Genomic DNA, 22,991 nt, shown 5'->3' with positions numbered 1-22,991 from the left:
TCAATAGCTCAGCCTGATGATAACAAGAAACAGTGAATCTATTCCTTCCTTTGTGGTTTTAACAGTCTCGCTGTTAAAATCTCTGTCTTACGTCTACTTCGAGTTTGCCCGTACATGTCTCACGTGTTCTCTCCTGTTTCGCCTTCGCTTCCTGCGTATTCGAGCGCCCTTGTAGGACGCAGCGTTGTCACAGCGTGGATGTGTTTATGGAGTGCTGTCCAGTCACTTTTTACCCCTGCTTTGAGAAGTCAAACAGATCAAACTCTTTGTTTTTCTGCTTCTGGTAAGCCATTTTGTCTCTCCATCAGATCAGTGTCCTGTGTCTTTCTTAGACTTTCCCCTAAGAACCTTTTTAAACATGTAGACAAGAGGAGTGTTTGCAAGCTGATGTTGCTGGCATGGCCCACAGAGGTGTGCTCCTTTCCCTTCTCCCTCAGTCGTCCTCCCCAGCTGCTCCTTGCTGCGCCGGGAGCTCATGGTGAACTGCTTGCGCACAGCGATGTCTCCATTACTCTTGCCGTCTCCGTTCTGTAGATATGGCTGGCACTTTCCAGAGAAACTGGAGCATCTCTATCACCGATGCTAGACCAGATCAACCGTGACTTTTCCAGCCCAGTTTCGAAACCTCCAAGGATGGGGACTGCACAACCTCTGTGAGTGCTTGTCCCAGTGCTGCACTGCCCTCCTGATGAAAAGATCTTTCCCAGTGCCTCTCCCACCCCAGAACGGACCCAGCGTAGGCAGCAGTGCAGAGCCTGGGCTGTTTGCACCGCGCCGTGTTGCTCTCCAGCAGGTGCTGGTGTAGAACTTGGCAATTCTGCTTTTCTAGAGAAACTTGCAATTTGGTTGAAGAAGCCCAGCTTGCCAGTTAACCTAGCTCCAGGTATGACTGCATCATCTACTTCGTTATTTAATATTAACTTAATCCTTGTGTTGTATGTCCTCTTTCCCAATGCAAGGTTTGTGTGTCCTTCCTGGTCATTGGTTAAACCATTCAGGCTGTAGTACCAATACCCATGGAATTTAATTGAAATCAGCCTTCGTACTGCTTCCCCAGTGACATCCCTCCTCAGGCCACGTATGCCCATCAGCTATGTAGTGCAATGTTAGGGTATGCAGCGTTATGGCATACATCCAGCAAGGGATCTGGGTTTTCTGTTCAAGAGCTGGAAAAAATGCCTTGTCGTGGGAGAGTGGAAAAGCTAATTCTACTTAATTTATCCAGAAAATAAAATACATGGATAGGTTGTACTCTGTGTATAAAGTTTTGAGTATACAATTTCTGAAAGTAAGTAGAGGAAGATCCAGATATTAAATGTATTTTTTGTATCACTTGGACTACTGAAATATGGTTGTGGAGTCATGTTCATTGTCTTTAAGAGAGATCCTTAAACTGATCTAGGATGTCTTCTGCAAAAGTCTGTATCTTCCAGCCCAGAGTTGAGTTATGGGTCTGATATGAAAATACTGGACTTAAATTCTGGAGGCATGGGGTGACAGCAGCTACTTGCAATTGTTCCTTCTGTTGTTGGATCTCCCTTGGACCTCAGAACATGACCAAATAGTTTGTAGACTCAAGGGTCCCACCATATTTCATGCATCTAAATATTTCAGCTATAAATAAACAAAAAAAAATGTGACAAGTTAATGATTGATTCCTGGAGGATTTATTAGCCACCAGATGACTAAGAAATCACCAGGACCATGGTTGGTGACGGGAGTTCAGCAGGACTCCGTTCAGCAGTCATGCAGGCGATTTGAATCCAACGCTGAGAGTGACATATCACCTCTTGCTATGCTAAGCCTCCCAAAGTAGTTAATATGCACTCTGTTCTGGTGATTCACAGTGTAGATGCCTCTGTATCATTCATTTCCTCTTTGTCAATATTAACTGATGTGTTAGTGATTAAGTTCAGCCAAGGCATTATTGCGTAGTCATTAATCATGCCTACATCTGTCATAGAAGTCATTAGAAAGAACCCATCACAGCTATTTTTATACCCCGTTTAATTTTCATGCAGGCATTGCATTTTAATTCTTATAATGTATCTTCACAATGATAAAAATTTGCATATCTTCATTCACTGAAGAAGATCTATTAGCCAAAGCACAAATAAAACACTATTGCTGCCACGGGGGTTTCTGTAGGAATCTGACTCCAATGACTATGTATTTATGCCTACATACATGTGCTACATTAAAAGGAGTCGCTTCACAGGTGGAATTACTACCCTGGACAATTCTACTTTGTTGGAAATGAAACATAAGTGGTTGATTCTGGCTGCTACATAACGTAAATTACTAGCAAATTGCTCTGTAAGATTTCATTATAAAGTACATGCTGTTGTGAATGATTTGCTGCTTTAGTCCTGAATTTTTATTTGTGTGCCAGCACTTGAAGGACAATGGCAGAACATAACTTTAGTTGAAAATTACACAAATTTAGAATTGATGCTATTTACTTGCCTTATTTGGCCTTTCAAATCTTCTTTCATTTACTTTTATCCAAAAGCCAAGCACAAAAGGCACTTGTTGAAATATGTTAGGATCTTGTATTAATGTCACACCGTATTTTTAGTAAATGCAAAGCAACGTTAGAGTCATGGAGCTTTTCCTGGGCTGGTGTAAAGCACTGTAGTGCTACTGGCTTTAGCTGAGCAATAACAATGCTTAAATGTAGCTCCTGTGAGAATAATAGTTCTGAAATGTGATGATAGTTCCAACAGGAAGACTTTATATTCATTAATTGTTAAGGCTGAAAAAAACTTCATCACCATCTGCATAAAGGTTCTCTTGGAAAATCTGGCTTTAAGCACAATTCCACTATGCGCTATCAAATCATTCTGTGGCTAGTGAGTTGCACTAAAATATGAAGGCTTTGGCCATCATCCTAACCTCACTGAACAGCAACCATCCCTCCAGTATCTGAGTGTGGAATAACTCAGGCATCTCTCACAGGCAACTTTAAATTTTTGTGACTTAGCCGAGATACAGGAATCATTTTTCCTAATTTTTCCTACTCTATAGTGGGTTCCTTTGTTGTTTCTTTTTTGGCCCAGGGTGGTAAGGAAGAACTCAAGGGAGAAGGAGAGCCACAATCATCTGTCTGCTCATATGGCCAGAGATATAAACGTGATAGATCTGGCATCACTTCTCTGCTCTGAGCTGTAGGAGATATTTAATCACTGAGGAAAAATAGAAATAACCCAGTGCTACACTGTCCCTTGCCTGGGATGGTGCCCTTGCACTGCACCCTTGTGCTGTATTGGCCTCAAACCCAATCCTGTTGTTATTACAGCAGCTTCCCTAGTTCTTTCCCGACTGTAAACATCTTGATGTGCTATCAGTAAGAGCTTGAGCTGGCTGCTGCTCCTTGCTCTGAGCCCCCCCCCAATTTCAAGCCTTCAGTGGATACAGTCAACAAGGTCAAGGACTCACTCAGCAAGCAGCAGGCTGGCAACACTGCAAAGAACATGCACTTATTCAGGGATGTGTGCAAGAGAGAACTTAGTGCAAGAAATTAGGGGAGCTGATGTTGGGAGTACTGGCAGAGCAGTCCACACCACCGGTCATCTGTGCTACAGCAGCACGAGGGAGCTCTGCGCACCAGCCAGCGACCATGCCAGGAAAAGATATGAGGTTTAGACTGGATATTAGGAAAAATTTATTTTCTGAGAGAGTGGTCAAGCATTGGAACAGACTGCCCAGGGACATGGTGGAGTCACCATCCCTGGAAGTGTTCAAAAAACGTGTGGACGCGGCACTTTCAGTGGGCATGGTGGCGTTGGGTTGACGGTTGGACTTGATGATCTTAAAGGTCTTTTCCAACCTTAATCATTTTGTGATTCTGTGATATCATGGTAACGCTGGGCAAAAAGCTGTTTACAAAGACTGTGGGATCTGGTGGAAGAGGATGGCTTTGTTAAAAGATTTAGAAGACCTTTATTCTTTCATGGAAGATTTAATCACCAGGCCTTTCTGCAAATTTTTGTTTAAAAGAGTGTTTGTTTTGTAGCCTGTTTTGTTTCCGTATTGTTTTGTAGCCTGAGATTTCTACCAAAGCATGTAATATTTCCAAAGAACTTTAACTAAAAGTACAAAAGCATAGAGTAGAAAAACAATGGCCAGAAAAATAACGTAGTAAAAAAAATGGATTCAGTGTGAGTATTGGTGACGGTGGTTCCAAAGCCTGCCTTTGTCCGAAATGGATTTGTGTGTGTGCTGAGCTCAGGCCGCAGGCATGGGGTGCAGCCGAAGGTTTGTCGGCTGCGCAGCACTGCGCACAGCAGCGCGGCGCCCCGATGACAGGTTGCTGCTTTACACCACGCGCGCACGTCGGTGACGTTTGCCATGACCTGCTCGATGCGTGCCGTCCCTTAGTGCTGGCGTTTCAGAGGGGTGGTTTGGGCAGGACGTCCTCCTCTCTGCTCTGTACGTCTTCAGCGTTATAGGGCCTGATCCTGCAAACGATGAAGTGCTTATCAAGGACCGAGTAGCCTAAAAATTGATTTTGCTGCTAAATATTTCAAGGGAACTGGTAAGAGTCGCTTCAGGAACGAGCAGGGCTGTAGCATACCCGAGTGGATCCCTAAGGGAGGAGAGCTGAGTGCCTCGGTTCAAATGCGCCGGGCAGAGGAAAGTCTTTTTCAAGATTTACAATTAGGATTTTAAGAAGGTTGCTTGATAGAGCAGGTAGCAAATACTAAAGGAATATTAGATGTTATTTGAGTAGGTAAGTGCTAAAGTGTGTCAAAGTTTTCTTTAACCTTTCACGTGGTAGTTTCCTTTCTTCACTGCAAAACTTCTTCCTTGCGATTAAATACTCGGGATTTTTGATTGAAGCAGTGTAATAACAGTGAAACATTTAAATCTCGTAGTTATTTTCCGGATGACTTTTAAGGAGACGTACATGTGTGTATTAGGAGTCTCTTCATTCTAAAGTTAACATTTCGACATAGACTACCTGAATGTTTATTTAATTATCTCTTAGAAAAGCGTATAGGAATTAATAGGAGTTAAACCAATATGTTTTCATACGCATTACCTGCTATTTCCATTATTTCTTTTATGTTTATGTGAGTCTGGTTTGTTTTTCTGTTTTTCAGTTTTTATCTTAACTTACCTAAAAAAAAAATTCTGGAAGAGAGATAATAAATTATCTTTAAAAGTAAAAAAAAAAAAAAAAATTAAAAAGTCATGCTTTTGCAACACTTGGTAGGACTTTTCTCGCAAGGTTTTCTGAAAATACACCTGTGAAATATTATGATGAATTGGCCCGAGAAAGAGAAGCAGAGACCTTTCTGGGCTTTGCAAGGCAGCAGGGTTTGTTGTTTGGGTTTTTTTGAGGTCTGAAAAGAGAGTTCCTCCTAATAACTGGAAGGGCACATCTCATAGAGCGGGGGAAAAAAGCAGATAAAGCACAGAAAATGGAAAGAGACAGCAAGTCTGGTACTAAAATAATAATAACGGTTCCCACGTCTAATCAGGTGGTTATGTTGCCAGTTTCTTTAAAGAGTCACATTGAATCTGGAATTTCTCCCCAACTGAGGAGCTTGTGTTCACTGACCAAATACCCAGGACGCCTGTGACGAGATTTGAATAGAGGAAACAACATCGTTTTAGCAGCGGGGAAGGGGATGATTTGATCAACAGCGGTTTGGGTAGGGCTGGGCTGGAGGAACGAGATGTGACGAGACCACACCGAGATGCAAGGGAAAGCCAGTTCTGGTAGGACTCCTTCTAGATGTTGCTTTGAGTTGATCACCGCGTAGGTCGGCCCTTCGGTACCTGTGGGAAGTCTGCTCCAGGGAGAACGAGAGATGGATATGGAAATCCTTCCCCCGTATCCGAATTTAAAACAAGCTTCCTGGGGTTTGACAGACCTTAAGTGCAATTTTTTTCACAACTTGCTCGTCCACTTCCAAAACAAACGCCCTGATTTGTGACCGTCAGCTGCTGGTGGGGAGCAGCTCTGAGCAGAGGCAACTCCCACGGCGTGCAGCCACGCACCGCGCAGAGGCTACGCCAAACGCAGAGATGCAGCTTTCGTTTCGCGCCGCGGCGTTGTTGTGGGATTGCAGTCTCTTCTACGGGTCCATAAAACGCTTTGAGAGCCAGCGCATGGCTAGCAAAACCAGATACAACTCAGACCTACCTGCAAAGTTGGCAGATGATCTTTGCGTGCAGTATCTCTCGAGCTGAAAAACGCTTTAAAAGAAGTGCAGAGTCTTTGCCAGCAAGCTCTCTGCAAGGCGTGCAGGCTGCAAGGGTGTCACCAGTGGGTTCCTGCGTCTACAGAGACCTTCCTTGGTGCTGGGGAGAGGCAACTTGGGTGCCAGGACTTGCCTGTGCGGAGGAAGAGGAGAGCTGCTGAGAGTTAAGACACTGCTTCCTTTGTGCTGTCTGGCAAGAGAAAAAGCATTGCCACAACATTGCTTAAGGTTTATATTTTCAGTTAGTACAGTTTTCATTTCACAAAACGTAAGGAATAGCAGTACAGCCCATGAAAGATCATCAGCAGAGCAGACGCTATTGAAAGACTGTGGACTATACCCGTTTCATGATTTTTTAAAGATGCTCATCATTATTCAACAATCATATTCTCGCTAGAGCTAGTCGAATAAAGCAAATAATGATTTGCAGATATGTGGGAAAATTAATGTTGCAGCTTTACTCCTAAGTTATTTCTTGTTTGTTTACTCATTTGAATATTTTTCACTTGCAAACGCTTCACGTGTTTTAGCACAAATATTTAATCTTATAAAACTCGTAGCTGCTGTGTGATGGTTGCTGCTTGTTCAGTATTTTCAGAAAATTTATTGTCATGTGAAGCCAAACAAGGACAGAGGCATCAGCCAGGAAAATCCCAGGAAATGCCTGCAGCCAGCAGATGCAACTTGAACTGCAAAATTAAAGTTATCAAATTCTTGAGGGCGGTGACAAAGCCTCTGTGATTATAAATCCTTCTGCAAACCACGCACTACCATGCGCTATTGCAGCCAATGCCAAAAAAAAACCAAATTAAAATTACACTGAAATCTACCCAACTCAAAATCCATCTAACTTAAAATTTAGACCTGGTTAAGTCTGAAATTTAGATTAGCTGAAACACTTTGGACTCCATCAAAAGTTCAGTCTGGCACAGGATGTTCCCTGTCTGGATGAAGCGTGAGAGTCAATCTCAGTCCTGTGGATACGGCGACGTGCAACGCCTTGTGTGCCGGGAATAAAAACCGAGCTGTGTCAAGTCTTCCGACCTCTTCGTGCAGGTGTTGCCTGCGTCCCGGAGGAGACATCGCCTTCTCCCTGCGCTAAATGGAGCGAACCCAAATTACCCGCTAGCACGTCCCTGTACCAACGGCCCTGCATGGTAATGTGTGGGTTTGGCTCGCAGCTCTGCTAGGAGTGATCCCTTGTGCTGGGGGGTCACAGCTCACTCTTACCTCAAACTCAGCTCTGCCAGGTGTCCCCCATGAGATACTTGACCCTGGCTGGAAGTCGAGACAAGAATGATAAATTTAAGAGATGTCCCTTTTCTTGCTGATTTGACCCTCTTACATCCTCTAGGGTGTCAGGCAGGTTTCGCGTGACATCGTGGTGTCAGTTGTTTCAGGTTTAGTGTATTAAACGGAGTATGAAAAGCACCTGAAAAGGTGCCTGCCGGCGTTTTGTGCCTCGTGTGACCTTTCGCTGCTGTGAGCTCCGGCCTCCTCTTTCACCTTTCCAGCTCTCGCTCAATGCCATCCCCATGTGCCTCGTCTCATCTATACTGGTAAGAGTCCTGGAGCAGAAAACAGCAAGTTTTTTCCTGTGAGGATCTGTTGTTAGACCCGCTCCACAGAAGCGTTCAAGCATTTGGTAACGAAGAAAACCACTATTGGTTTTAACCAGAATCAGCTGAAAACACATTAGAAACTGAAGAGCTTTCGCTGATCCCAGCATTCTAAGAAGAAAATAGCAGCTTGATGAAAAAGAAAAGTGTTTAGGGATTGTCAGTTTTCCATTCAGATGTGTTGAAGAGAGTTCTTGTTAACCACTACCGACGAAAACTGCTAATTAACCTTGATTTTATAATGGGAAAAGAAAGGTAGTTGATACGCGCACCGTCGTGTTTCTGTGGAAGGAGGTAGACTCTGGAGCTTCCCCATTTTCATACCTTATTTCCCACACGCAGTTCTCCATAACTGGCACCCGGGACGAGCCTAGGGGACACTCGCTGCGTCACCCTTAAACTGCAGCTTGGGCAGAGCGTTGCCCGTCCCTGACCTTGTTCCCAGCGAGGAAATGCGTGAACGTGGCCTCGACACTTCTGGGGTGAAAGCTAAAGATTCCGCTCTGCCTCCAGAATTGCTGGAAGGGCATTTGCTCAATGGTTTAACTTACTTGTCAATTAAAGCATCCTCTGCCAGCGACAGTAAGTATCGTCTGCACCAGTTCAGCTTCATTAGGAGAAAAAACTATTTTTTTCTTAAAAAAAAAAAAAAAAAGCTAGAGAATAAAAATAGATTTTTATTTGTCTGACCCTTTGTACATGGGTAGGGCTGATAAATTTACCACTATAACCTAAAATAAATAGATCCAATTACCTGAGTGGCTGCAATATAATCCTTCGTGTCCTCCTCCTGGCTTGCTAAGATCTGTGCGTGCTAAAGCAATGCACCTCTCTTGTTCTGCTGTTTTCAGAGTAATTACTGCTTATAAACTGAATTTGGCAACACAGGGTAGTGCGAGGCTCCGAGGAAAATATTTTTGTACTTGTTGCTGCTGTGGTATTTATTAGCATTAGTTGCAATCGCCGTCGTGGCGGTGTCGCGCCGTGCGGATGACATCGACGGCGCTCTGTGAAGAGAGACCCGGCCCGAAGATTTGGAACAGGGACGCAACCGAGGGAGAGAAACCCCGATGGCGGCGGGCGCCCAGAGGGACGGACGCGACCGCAGACCAGCACTGCTGCCGCAGGCGGTGCAGGGCTCGGCGTGCTCCCGGACAAATTGCAGGATTTAAGTTATCGGTTTAGTTTTCTGGCTTTGTTTGGGATTTTTGAAGTTTAAATATCGGTGATTTATTTACTTTAAAATATCTGTTTTCTGATATTAGTCAGATTTTATTGTAGTGAAAATATACATGAAATAGTTCTGCCATGGGGAATGATCTTCCCTTTTCCTTTTTGTTTCCAAATAAAGATTTTAAAAATATTTTTCAGTAGTCGTACAACAAGCAGAGGATCTCTGAAAACTACTTCACGGGGTTTCTGGGAAAGAAAACCAAAATTAAACAAGAGCTTGGGGCAGACGCTCAGCCAGCATCCAGAGCTGTATCTCTGATGAAACCCGCAGCGCCCTGGCTGTTCGTGCCAGCTGGGCACCTTCCCCGAGTACGCAGATGTGTCCTGTGGGAGAAACGTTTTCTAAGAACTGATGGGAATGTAGTAATTTGTAGTAGGTGTGGATTTTTTAAAATTTCCTATGAGGATATTTTTCGAGTGCCAGTGGTGTATTGTAAAAGCAGTGATGGATAAACACTGTAAATACGGTTGATGTTCCCTCCCCCATTTGTTGGTCTAGGTGCTGCTTATCCTAATTAGCTCTAATTATCAAAGGCGCACTTTGGAAAGACGGCTCATTTAGCACTACTCTGTGGCACAGGTAGCCAGGAGCGCTGGAGGTCCCAGCAGGACGTCCTCTCCCTTCCCTCGCGCGGCTCCTGCCTGGCCGCGCCGAGGGGAAACGCCGACGCTTGGTGATTGTCCCTGGGTCCAAAAGCGTCAGAAAATATCAGCGGTGTCGCGTCTGGGAAGCGACCTTCCGTGCAAATAGGGATTCCCCTCGGCACGCTGCGGGTTGTTTTCTGTGCGCAGGGCTGGTTTGTGAATGGACGGTTCCAGGTTGGTTTTGCAATTCTATTTTAATTTACGGGTAGGTGTGCAAATTATTTTTTGTATTTCTGGCCATAACGTTTTCATCGCACTGAAATAAATCCGTTACCTGAGGTTGTAATATCTGTATCTGAGCTTTGGCTGGAAAATTAGCGTTGTCATTTTCATGGGGATCACAGTCATTATGTGCTCGAGTTTCCTAAAGCCGTCTGGCCGTCTAGTCTGGTCTTCTCTGTGCCTGGCCATCAGGTTTCACTCAGTCACCTCCACACCCAACTCAGTAGCTAAGTAAAACCACAAGTTTGACAATAGTATAGATTCCAGAAATACATAAATTCTGAAGCATACTTTTACAGTCTGGTCAAATTCCTTTGAATTTTCTGTCTGGTTAGAAGACTGAGCAAGATCTGTAAGGCCAGCACTATAGAGAGGTTCCCATTGCCTCAAAAGAGTATTTTCATGATTCTTTTTTGGCTAACTCTTCAGCATTTTTAGATTCTCTCAACTTCTTCACAAAACAGAGCCTACGCTTATTTTTCTCATTTATTTACATATATATACACTTGTTTTCCGCAGGACTCTGCAGGAACCAAGGGCATATTATGTCCTGTAATCTCAGTTCTGCCACCAAACCCCACACTAGTTAGCTATAAACTGTAAAGCTATTTATCGTTTACAGGGATCTTTTTTTAAACGTGCGCGTATACGATTTTTATTTATCTAGAAAAGTGCAGTGTTCACTTGGCTTTAAAAAGACACAGGCAGACTGAGGTTGAGATGCTCCGTAATCCAGCTGCTTCTGGAAGTTGTTAGAGGCATTTTCATGGAGATCATGTCCTGCCTATATAAAGGGATAACAGCAGCTGCAAATCACTTAAGAGTTGTAAAGACTAAATAATTTACCTGTCTAGACTCGGTAGCGCTTCCACCGTTCTCATATCTGAGAACACTTGTATACGGCACGGAGAGAGGCCGGACTCGCGTAGTCTGCGCAGCGCCTGAAGCCGAGGCGGCTCTCCCGCAGCTCCTCACAGAGCAGACGGGCCGGCCAAGGTGCTTCTCCTCCCGCCGCCTCCCCAGGCGAAGGCTCGGGGCTTGGGAGGCTTCGCTTGCGCCGCGGGAGAAGCCCGGCGGGCGGGCGGGGAGGACGCCGCAGGCAGAGCTGCCGCCCGCCCCGGCCGCGCTGCGTGGTGCGTCCTTTGCCGTCAGAGGGGTTTTAGTGGGTAGTTTGTTTTAGCAGAGCTGGGTCGAGAGCAGTTTAATGGTCCCAGCTGAGTATTTATACAAACCCCTTGGGAGGGAGCGCTGTCGGAGCGGGTGCGCTCTCCAGCCCTCGCCGTCAGCCTGGCTGCTTCTCCACGGTACCCAGGAAGCTGATGTGAATTTATTTTTTGGTGGTGTTTTGTTTTCTACTGCCTTAAATAAAACCAAGTCAGGACCGGGAAAGCTTAAAGTATCATTTTATTTTAGTTTTCGGTTGCATATGAAAACAATTCTCAGAATAGCTGGAGGTGCCCGGAAAGAGCAGCTGGAAGATGGAGAGACATGGGAATAACGATTGCGGAGGGGTGGAAATGGTGTAAGGCTTTGCCAGCGTCGCAATGAGTCCTGCAGTGCAGATGAATAGAACGATCTTTCCTCGGCACGTTTCAGCATCCGCTGATCTGCTGGAGGCTCTACTCCCACCACCGGTTCTAACAGCCATGCGTAGGCGTCTCGTGGCCGGGGGGTCCGACTCCGTTCTGGCTTTAACCTCCAGAACAAAAAATGGCAACGAGTTGTCCAAATGGCTGCAGTACTTTGTCTGAAGGCATAGCTCCCGACGTTTGCCTGTGCACGACAGCTTCGCTGGGTCTCTGCCTTTCAGCGAGCTCTGGAGATCACCAGCTGTTAATGAACACGGAGCTGTTTCCAGAGAAATACCCACAGCAGCTCCAAGATCTCCTTCCTGAAAGGCACTGCTAGATTAGGCTCCATTAGGTTGGACTTCATTAGGTACCGGCTTTTCCTTTGCGACTGATGAACTAATTACGCGCGTGGTTTTTATTACCGATTTGCTCCGTAGTGCAGCTACGTTGTTCTGCAGCTGCTGTTAGCCGGATCCGGATTTAAATCCCCAGCGCTGCAGCCTGCTGCGCTGCCCGGGACGGCGAGGGAGCGTCTCTGGGAGCCCACGCCGGCACTTGCCGGCCACCCGGGGGCTGTGAACGCCGCAGCCCTTCTTCCCTCGTCTCCTGCCTTCGAGTCTTTTACTAATACGCAAGACGACGACCCCCCCATCCATATCCGTGCATTAATCTGCGAGAGCTTGGGGGCTCTTTTAAGAGCTTTTGCTGAGGTACCTTGTTAAAATTTAAAAGAAAATAACAAAAAAAAAAAAAAAAGGAAAAACAGAGCTTTACTCTCAAGTCTGCTGGCTGACTGCTGCGGGCGCTCCGGGAGCGCGGCTTCTCCAGCAGCTTTGCGAGGAAGTCTGCCGAGCTGCGTATCAAGCGACAGTGCACAGACTTCCTTTACGTTTAGGTTCAGAGCGAATGGTATTGGAGGAAGGTAAAACCTATGAAAATATTTGAATAGATATTATATATGTTATATTGACTCTATTGATCAATACAAGCACATATCAGACAGCGGACTTCATGCGTCTGATTCCGGTATATTTACACAGATATATTAATGAATAATTTTTTGTTATAGAAGCACACAAACCCCATTGCCAACAACATAATATGTAACATCTACTTTGTAACCTATAAAATACTTGCTGATGTGGCCTGGGCGACAAAGTGTTGCCTCTGCTGGAAGTTGAAGAAATGCCACACAATTTTCCTGAGAGTCATCTTCAGAGCCTGGGCATGATATATCAGAGGCACAGGCGTAGACACAAAATAAAAAAAATAAAATTGACTGCCTAGCCCAAGACTTCACTGCCAGGCAGGATACAAATCCTAGCAAGCAACTTTCCCTCACAGGCAAACATGCCCTGAATAACTTGGGAAAAAAAAAAAAAGAATAGGAAAGAAAAAAGGCTGCCTTTTAAAGCAAGAATGACTCCGACTTTCCACTGCGCATCCCTCAGGCAATAAAATAATTTACAGTATGTTTCAATCAGATATTGGGAACAGTGCTTGCTTAAATCGTCTCGGCTTTGCCGATGTGTTAAGTGCGCGGTGGTTTAGCGCGCTCCCCGTCTGGGAGGGCGCGAGTGCCACCTCCCGCGCCGCGGCGTGGTCCCCTGCCCACCCAGACCCCCAGCCCCCGGTAAGACGGTCTCACCTGACCTGATCTATCATTTGCCCGTCTTGTTTTCCGTGGTGCAAAACCTACCCCGAGAGTATTTAAAGGTTACGCTTTCTCTGTTTGACATAGAATGTTGTTAGAGTAACATCCCTATTGGGTGAATCAAATAAAAAGTGCCCACAAATACAATAGAAATTGAAGCAAAAGCATCAGCTTTTTATACTTACTCCTGTTGCTAGAAGCTGGGAGAGAGACACTAATTAATTTGCTTAGGCTAAAATGCAAATTGGAGAAACCAAATCAGCAGGTAAAGTCTCTGCTCGAGGCCACATAGTCAAAATAAATTCACCGAATGGTATGTTTTCTCCTTAACAAACCTTACAATAAAGACCATGATATGATCTGCACCATGAAGAGCAGCTGTCTGGTTTAAAACAAGCAAGCATCCTTGCTGTCATTTCTCTTGATGGCTAGGGAGCCTTCATTTTCCATTTTATAATCCTTAAGACATGAATGTGCTTAGGCTAAAAAAATTCATTAAACATTAATATAAAGCTTGTTTTAACTTCAGACTGTTTGCTTCCCAAAGATAATTCTTTAAGAGAATGAACTGTACTCCCTTTGCAGATTTTCCATATATTTTTCAAAAACTAATACTAGAATTATGAAAGATAGGAATAAGTACAGCAAAGTAAATGAAATCAAATTGCTAAAGCCTTGGGGAAAAGCTAATGCAAATGAATTAAACACATATACATTCCAAAGAGCTACAGAGGAATTTTCCTTCTGAGCATCATTACTCTCAGAAGATGCCTGAGACACCTTCGCTAGCTGTGAAGTCACTATCTCGTAGAGACAAAAAACAGAAAAATAAACTATTAGCTCTGGCTACTATCATATATTGTAGTTTTTATCATCCCTTCCTTTTTCCATTGAAGTTATTACCTGCAAAAGCGTGACTCTGAAATGAGAAACCAAAGTTAATTTTCTTTTTCTGTCACTGGGTATCATCTGTTCATGAATAGATGGAAATTCTGTATTTTAAAAACTATTTTGACCTCAAAGGCAGGGGAAACTGTCATTTCAAAGCTATTTATAAGGCTAAAGTATCTTGTAAGTAAATAAACCAAGGGAAGAAGAAAGAGGGGACTGAATAACAATATATGCTAAAAGTCATTAAAGCAGAGCTGCCATGGGGAGGTGAACAGAGAATTGTTGTTCACTGACTATGGTGCATCAAATGGAACCTGCAGAACAAACAAAAGAAGAGGGCATTATTAGAAATTGTACATAGGTTTTGGATATTCAAACATTAAAGGGTTAATATATAACTAACGGGAGAAAATGATAGGAAAGTCATCCGTTAAAGGCTATTTAACAGACCACACACACACAGTTTTCAGAAAGTTCCAGTCCCAAAGCTCTCCAGTGCCCTCGGTGCTCTCCCTCTCCCCCAGGCACTCAGGACCACTGGAGGATGCTGGGCCAAGGAGGGTCTTCAGTCAGATGCTGTTTGAACATCCTGATTTTGTATTGTTGTATAGGCTAATCTGTGTCCAGCTCAAAGTTGGTGGCAATTTTACCTGGATTTAAGAGTATATTATGGTGCTGGCTGTGAGGGCAAAGGCAATTGGGCTCAAGAGGTTGTATAAAAATGACAAAATGGTTCTTACAGAGATTGTACCCTCTTGATGAGGATATGAGCTTCTTTAGAACTAATAGGGGATTCATGTTAACTCTCTAGGGTGAGCGAGAGGGTAGTATTTCAGTATTAACAGTGAGACTTGTTAAAGTGGTTTGTGGGCACATAGCTCTAGGTGGCCCTGCTTGAGCAGGGGGTTGGATCAGATGATCTCCAGAGGCCCCTTCCAACCTCAACCAGCCTTTGATTCTGTGATTCTCTGTGGTATGGAATTAACGTGGCTGAAATGGAAAGAAAAACTGGAGAGCTTATTTCTCAGGAAATAGAAATATATCTTACTAAAATATCTTTACTGGACGATAGTAAATATTAGTAAATTTGATTTGTAATTTCCCTGATGTCCGTTATATATCATGATTTAGAAGGTATTTGGGAAGTACGAACAATCATAAGACAGGGTGGTTAGAGGAAAATACAAGAATCTGTGAAAGGCAGATCAGGCTTGACTAGTTAACAGCTCTCCCTTAGAAAAAGCTGAGATCTGGCACGTTTTCTTTCCCAAGAATAACTCTTATCTTTAAGCCAACAATTCTCTGCAAAGCTACTGCCTCAAGAAAATATTAGTGAAGCAGAATAAGGTGGAGAAATTGTACAGTGAGGGCAGATGAAGACACTGTTGGGTTGCGATGAAAGGGCAAACATCAGGCAGGAGAGAGAGACCAGTGGAATTTCTTATGAATTTATCTTCTTTCTTATTTTTTATTCCATACCTGGGCCCAAAGAATAGTCACGCTGTAGTGATATTTTCTGATGACACAAAATTGGGGGTTATTATCAATGGAAAGAAGGCTTGTGGTATTGAGGATTTAGGATTTCTGGTCTTTTATTTCCAGTTATCTGTGGCTGTACTACAGTCCATGCAGCAGTTAAGAATTTGGCTTCAAAATTATACAAAGCCATATGATACTTAATCCACAAAGAGGAAAGGTCAGGCTGGGATCGATGGGGTTTTGAATTGGTAGTTCCCACATCATCTCTTCTTCATTGGTCATTTTTGGGGCAATCTCAGTTGGGGGTAACTGTCCTCAGAGTTAATATTTGCCATTTCATCGTCCCGTACCACTGAGCCCTGTATCCCACCGCTGATGCTCTTCACCACTTCTGCCTCTCTGCATACCTCATGGCCAAATCGTGGTAGTCCTCTCCTAGTAATTCCAGACTTGGATCCTGATACAAGATAAATGGTGATTGATTATTGCAATGAGCTACAAGTGCGAGAGCTGGATGTCATGAGCTCTAAGCAATGTTGTCTTAATATGACAGTCTCCAAAATTTACCTTAATTTCAAGTACTCTGTTTAGCTGGATTCTAGTCTAAGCAAGAGATAGTGAGCAGCAGTACATGTGCACTTGCACATGGTTCCTAATTTACAGGAGCTGAGGGGATCTGTTTACAGCTTCCATTATGTAGGGAATTAAATATAAAGAGTCTGAAGGTTATTGGGATCTGTGATGGAGATACCAACCAGTAAAGAACCTGAGGACAAGATGCTCTTGGAGAGGTAATGGTAAAAGAGAGCTCCTTCTGAAAGGAGCACGGAGTGACTCTGTGAAGATCGTTCTCTTGCAGAGCTCATCAGGAATTTTGTATTTTTATGTTTTATGTCTGTAAGACAGCTCTTTTAATATGGATGCAAAGATTTGATGTATCTTGCTGGCACAGGAGGCTTTCAGGATTTCTTCTTTCTCACGGGCTAAAAAATGAGCCGTGTTTTTTAAAGAGCCAGAATGTCTTGTCACTCACTGTTTTGCATCCAATTGCAAACGCATGCACATTTTTCATGCATGTTACCCGATCTAAATAGCTGTGCTGATAAGAGCTGAGTGCCAACATTATTCTGTCCAGGTTGCCCTTATTCTTCTGCAATGATTAAGTTATCAAAAGGCAAGTGGGCGGGTGAAGTTAGGTTTTTGCATACACTGTATGTTGGCTATATTTTATTTATTTTGTATTTTGCTGGAATCAAAAGTCTGTCAGAGTTTGTAGCTACAAATCTAAATTATTTAAAGTGCAGTTTAATTCAAGTTATGGGAAAATGGCCCATTCTGTGCTTACTGGAATATCAAAACTACCACCTGAGTGGATAGAAAAGACTAATATATGATTACGTATTTGTTGAAGCCTGAAGGCAGCTGTCGGAATGGGATGTGGAGGGGTCTCTGTGCTGCTTCGTTGATCCATCTTCTGCCACTGCAAACTTGGGTCCTCCACTGAACGCAGAACCGCTCCCTCAACTCTGTGCCAGGTTCACTGTTGCCTTGAGCACTTTAGATAAACCGAGTCAAGGCTTTTATCTCTTTTTCTCCCTGTTCCTGTTCCAGAAAGTCCAGTGTGTGGGAGTCTGTGGTTTCTCTGTGGGCTCGGGAAGGCTGAGCCTCCTGGGCTGCACGGGCGCGGGACCTCTCGAGTGGTGACGTCGGTGAAGCAGCACGATGTCAACTACTCGGCAGAAAACGTCAATAAGCAGAATGCAATGCTTTGAATGAGTGCATTCCTGTTGCTAGCTGATGGGTATCCATCGAGGCTCCATACCTACCGCTACTGAGTTCCCCCCTCGTGGATGCTGGGTTGTGCCGTGGTGTCTAGCCTTCCAGCAGCGGCTGGCTAACTCTGTCTCTCACGCTAATTCGCTTATGAATCTCCTGCCTTCCCTTCCTGTCTCCTGCAGACCCCCCCGCCGTAGAGCCCACCTTTCTGGAGATTCGGCAAGGCCAAGGCCGGAGCATCACCATGAGCTGCCGGGTCCTGAGGGCGTATCCCACCCGCGTCCTCACCTACGAGTGGCGGCTGGGCAGCAAGCTGCTGCGCACCGGCCAGTTTGACGTGCAGGACTCCACCGAGTACACCGTCAGCAGCCTCTCCCGCGACAGCTACGGCATCTACAACTGCAACATCATCAACGAAGCGGGCGCTGGCCGGTGCAGCTTCCTCGTGACAGGTAGGCTTGGCGGTGTCTCGGTGTGCTGAGACGATGGACTGAGCGTTGCCACAGGCTTGCGTGTCACTGGGGAACCCTGGTCCTGCTTCAACTAACGGATTACCAAAGGGATCTGTCCCTCGAAGCAGAATCGTAGCTTAAGGCATCATTGGATTCTGGGGAGGCTGGTAACAAAATAGGAGATTTTGCTTATTTCAGTGGTTTTGGGATAAAGATTTTTACGTGCAAAACGTAAATACACCTTCTCTGCAGGCACCTGCCAGTACGCTTCTGAGACAGGCCTGAGAGAGTCATCGGGCAGCAAATTTCTTCCATTTGAAGTTTTCAATAAGGCTTGAATTTCCTCCTCTCTTTTGGTACGCTGAGCAAGCTCGGAGACTGGGGCGGGCAGACCACAGCGTCAAGCAACTTCAGGCTACCTGAGCACAGAGGGGTGTTGAAATTTGTTCCTTCTCTTAAAAAGCAAAGGACTTTGTGAAGTTAGTACACAAGATCGTAGACTCAAGGAGGATGTGCAACTCCTGCAATGATCTACCCGTGTTGTATAATTAAGGCACTGGATTAAGACAAACTGTATGTCTTTTAGCTTTAGTATCTCGGATATGAATGTTAAACTGGGTTTTTAGGATGCAAGTCTTGATTCTTCATCTATTCAAATTAGTTACCATGGCTTGAAGATTCATCTGCCTTATCCTGCAAACACTCTGTGCCTGCAGCAGATGTTGTGCCCAAGCTGAGGTCCTGTGGTTGCTGGAGTCATACCAGCTATACGTTCCCCTTCCCTCTAGCCTGGTTGCCCAGGCATTTTTTAGAATCACTGGAGGGAAAAAAAGCACCTCTATTACATGAACCATCTCTGCCCAAGGTCAGGAACCCCCTGTTCCTCTGCACCAGCTGAGAGGGGTGTCCAGCACCCGCCCTGCGTGGGCTGTCTCCGGAGCTCAGCATGAGCAGCCCCAGCCACCCTAAGGATGTTGGAGCAGTAGCCCCATTTCAGCTCCAAACCCCTCCCATCAGCTGCTTGAAAATGGATGATGGGGAAAGAAACCAACAAACAAGAAATTCAGAATATGTAGAGGAGAGCTATCTACAAAGGAAAGATCCCCTCTCTTATTTGGGATTTTATTCTTGTTTCACCAACTTGGCTCCAGCTGCGATCAGATCTAAGAGGTTTTGCTTTTGGGGTTGCTGGCAGCCTGGCAGCTCCCTGAACCCTCCTGCTGTTTAGCAAAATGGGCATTATTATCAGCTTCACTGCTACCGGTGGGTTTAATGGATGAGCTGCAGAGCACCTCTCGGGGCCCTGCTCTGCACAAGCCCTGGATGTCAGGGTAGACCCTCCATGCACATCTGTCCTGGGAATAAAGGAAACAATTCAATTCAGCTCCCCTTGTTTTTCAGTAAAATTTGGTTTTATAGGAACCAATGTGGACCTGCTTTCGTGTGGATACTTCTTTTTTCTCTTTTGGACTCAGTTGAGTGGCATCTCGTTCGTTGGCAGGGATTTCACCACGCCAGCAGCGCTCGGCACAGATGTGGTGGGGACACACTGAGCACCCCAGTGACTGATGGCTCTATCTCTTTCAAAACCTAATCAAGCCTTTGGCTGACTTATCATTCAGAGCCTGCATGGAGGTTTTTTCACAGCCACTGCCTTCTCCAAATCTTTGGAGTTTAATCCAAAAGGTGGCTCTGAAGGAAACCAGAGAAACAGTCTTTTTCCTCAAATGAATAAATGCAGTTCACTTTGGACCCAGGACTGTGGAAACCTGTTCTAAGGCAATTATTTTGCCAAGACTGGGGCAATCTGAGTGGCTTTCTGTGGTTTATTGCTGTGCCAAAGCAAGGCACGTAACTGAAAATTATTGCTAAAATGGGTTTATGATATGCTCTGTCTCGCATCCCTCCACATGCCTCACTTGCTTTTAGTTTTTACTGTTCTGCGAATTTATGCTATATGGTTGCGTTAGGATGCTGAAGGTAACACTTCGGGTTATGACTTCAGTGTCTTCCTCGGCCTTTCAAGGTTAAAACCAGCATATTTAGTCAATATATTCTTTGACACGTGGAGTTGAAACTACTCTCAGGAAAGAGCAGCAGCTGTATTCTGGTCCCAAGTCTCATCAGGACAGATGAAGTTAAAGCACTGGGGAACTGAAAATGCGTAGAAGAAAATGACAAAGTGGTTAAAAAGGGGGCTTAGATTTCACTGGGAATGTGAATACAGAAAAGAAATGGGTCACATCTTAGACACGTTCATGGAGAAAAAAGCCAAATAAATAACCCAGTGGCAGGAATCTGGTGATAGCGGAGAGTTTTTCTTTTGGGTAGAATAATGGGAGTTGTTGTAGCCCATTTTTAGTTGGTTTTATTTCCAGGTTTTCATGTAGTAGCAGTGTGCTGCAATGCTCACGTTGCAGAGGCTGCAGAGAAGCATTGGTATGCTAAGAGAAATGTTTTCAGTACAATGTTAAAAACAGCCTGGATGAAAAGATTTATGCTGGCCCTAGAGTTTGCAAACCCTGTTTTTACTGCATTTCTATTTTGAGCCAGATTTGAGAACATGCAAGCAAAATAAATCACATGTGGAAAAGGTGGTTGATTTGTATCAGATGGGCCACTCTGAGGCAGATTTAACCTGCTACCGTCTTAAAAGTAAATAAGAACATAGAAGCAAAATTGTATTTGTGGGAAAGCAAAGCTGAGTTCATGGTACTTGCAGCTTCACTATCTATATATTTAATTCAGTGGTTGCTAGTGCACGTCTTATCCAAAGAGGAGCAAAAAGCACATTTCAGGCAGTGTGTCATTAAAACCCTGCCAAGGCTGGAAGCAAATGGAAAAAAAAAAAAAAAATAGATGCACAAAATGTCATGAATGGCCCAGAAGCCTGCACGTGGGTTGGGGAAGGATTGGAGTGCTGGAGAAGCAGGCTGGGTAAGCGTGGGGAGGGTCCCCTCCCCGGAGACGCTGCTGCTGGCGGCGGGGGCTCCTCGAGGGGCAGACTTGGAGCCCTCCCGGGGTCGCATCCTGGCTCCTGCCAGCCCAGGCCACCCCGGGGACACCTTTTTCACAGCTAACGTCTCCATGTCGTTGCGTGGGACCTTGAGTCCCTTCAAGGCAGGGGAGGTTGAACTCTCTTTTCCAGTTTCCCAGCGTGCAAGAGATTGATCAAGCAAGCCCTGGCGCTGCTGTCAGAAGGGCTGGTGCTACAGTGGGGGTTGTTTAGCAATATTCTGTGCACCCGGGGAGCTATTTAGGATCCAGATTACCGTAACGGAGGTTACCTGACAAGTCTTGGAATTTATCTTCGGCGGCTTATAACTTTGGCAAGCTTTAACCACTGGCGCTGAAATTTGCTATGCTGATGGCTGCCTGAGGCTGAATTGTTCACAAAAGTTGCTGTCCAAAGAGGCTTTTTTAAGTAAGGGAAACAATATTTTGTTTCACGCACATTAAATTATTGTAGCTGTTTAATCAGTACGTGTAAAAGGCAGATACACAGCCTTGCATGATCCCGTGCTTAATTACGTTGTGAAATCTGTCTGTCCACAGTTTATGGTGCTGGCTTGACAACACTGTATATAACTTGTGAGATACTATTTAATTAGTAATCATACCACTGGGTGGTACTAAACAAAGCTACTAATGGCATTATGTTGACGTAGTTACATTTACCAACTAACTTCTGATCCCACCATTGAGCAAAGAAGGTTTTGAATATTGATTTTGTGCTCTTCTGGTTTGCAGAATTTTTTCACCATAAAATATTGCATTAATGAACGAGCCAATCTTTATTATTTACTTGTCCAGTCTCGTGTCACACTCTCAGTGCTTCTGGCCAAGAGCAACATCAAGCCAATCAACTTGTAATTATGTAGGTTATAATTGTTAGCTACCAGCATGACCACAGCTTCGCCTTTCTTTGGAGCTTCACTGGTGCTACTGAATTAAAGGAAGAGCAGAGCAAACCTGGGGGCATGGTCTAGCTGGGGACTCCGCTCAGTCTGCTGAGGATCTCCCATCTCTTGCCTTCCTTTCCCCCATGCCTTGGGAAATTGGAACCTGAGGAGCTGGACACTGAACCACCCCTTCTGTATGATGCCAGCATCCATCCCCAGTAGGAGCCATGTGATTCCTCATGTAGCCTTGTGGGAACATCCTCACTGGAACCCTGTTCAGCAATTTCTGCCTCAGTGTTTCTCCTTTGCCCTTGGCACCACACACGGTATCGCTGTGGTCCGTGCAGCACCGAGCTGAAATCCTATCAGAATTCCCATCCAGCCTTTTGTGAAAGCCGGGATGCTTTTGCCACAAGGGCACCGTCTTAAAATAAATTGCAGGGTATCGGGTTCTTCTCCATGACCCTGTCAGCTGAATTAAACAGTATTCTGCTGTTTAAAGTTTTATAGCTTCGTTAATCCTTTTTTGTTAGGGAAGGCCTTTTGCACTGAACTAAGGGACAGAAGTGTGTATTGTTTGTAGCTTCCCATTTTATTTTTTGTCTTAGAAACTCTATGGGATTCATGTAAAGCAACAAGCAAAAATCTTATTATGGAAAACTTGTTTGGAAGCAGATTCGTTGTACCCTTTTTACCTGCACAATGCCAAAACGCCAGGATTTTGCCAGTGAACTGTTTTCACTCTACAACGTGGGTTTTTTTTTTTTTTGGCAGTGTGAAAGCAACTTCCCAAGCAAGTAACTCAGTGCAGTTTTCCCTGGCTGAACTGTATGTGTGTTGGCTGGAAGACATGGCGATGCCTCTCATGTCAGTTCCGTTCCTCACTGTGTGGTTACCCACTGTGGAGTGCTAGACCAGCGTCCGGGCTGGTGGAGGGCCATGCAGGAGCTCTGTGCTCTTTACAGATGCTTTGAATTCAGCAGTTTTCCTTTCCATTTTCCAGGAACCTGTAGCTGTTGTGTAAGCCATCAGAGGCATTGCGACTGGCTCGTCCCTAGCAGTGGCTGAGGGATGCTGGGCGTTCCTGAACCCTTGCTCGCCACAGTCATTTGTGGTTTTTCAAAAACCATTTGTTCCTCCTCGTGGTTCAAGACGATAACTGATGGCAGATGTTTTAGGCTTGGGGTTATCTGTGAGTTTGGTGTCTTGGTTGGCCAGTCAGGTTTTCGGGTACTAACTCTCCAGATGAATACAGTGACATGGAGACGTTAGCAAAGCTCATTCATTGCCAAGTGTGGAAGTAGAAACATAGGGATCAGGTATAATCTACCTATC

At 44.8% G+C, this 22,991-nt stretch overlaps 1 protein-coding gene across 1 annotated transcript in view; it reads left to right on the top strand.

The window, feature by feature from the left end:
- MDGA2 (MAM domain containing glycosylphosphatidylinositol anchor 2) overlaps positions 1 to 22,991 on the top strand; it is a 390,338-nt gene that overhangs the window by 289,322 nt on the left and 78,025 nt on the right. Inside the window, exon 9 of the mRNA XM_082000249.1 lies at positions 17,485 to 17,754. Within this exon, the coding sequence (XP_081856375.1) occupies positions 17,485 to 17,754 (270 nt within the window). The remainder of the gene's footprint in view (positions 1 to 17,484; positions 17,755 to 22,991) is intronic.

The sequence above is a fragment of the Phaethon aethereus genome, assembly GCF_964289735.1.
Source record: "Phaethon aethereus genome assembly, chromosome: 5".
In the NCBI taxonomy this organism is placed as follows: Eukaryota; Metazoa; Chordata; class Aves; order Phaethontiformes; family Phaethontidae; genus Phaethon; species Phaethon aethereus.
The sequence above is the reverse complement of the archived record's forward strand: the minus strand, read 5'-3'. Positions and strand labels throughout refer to the sequence as shown.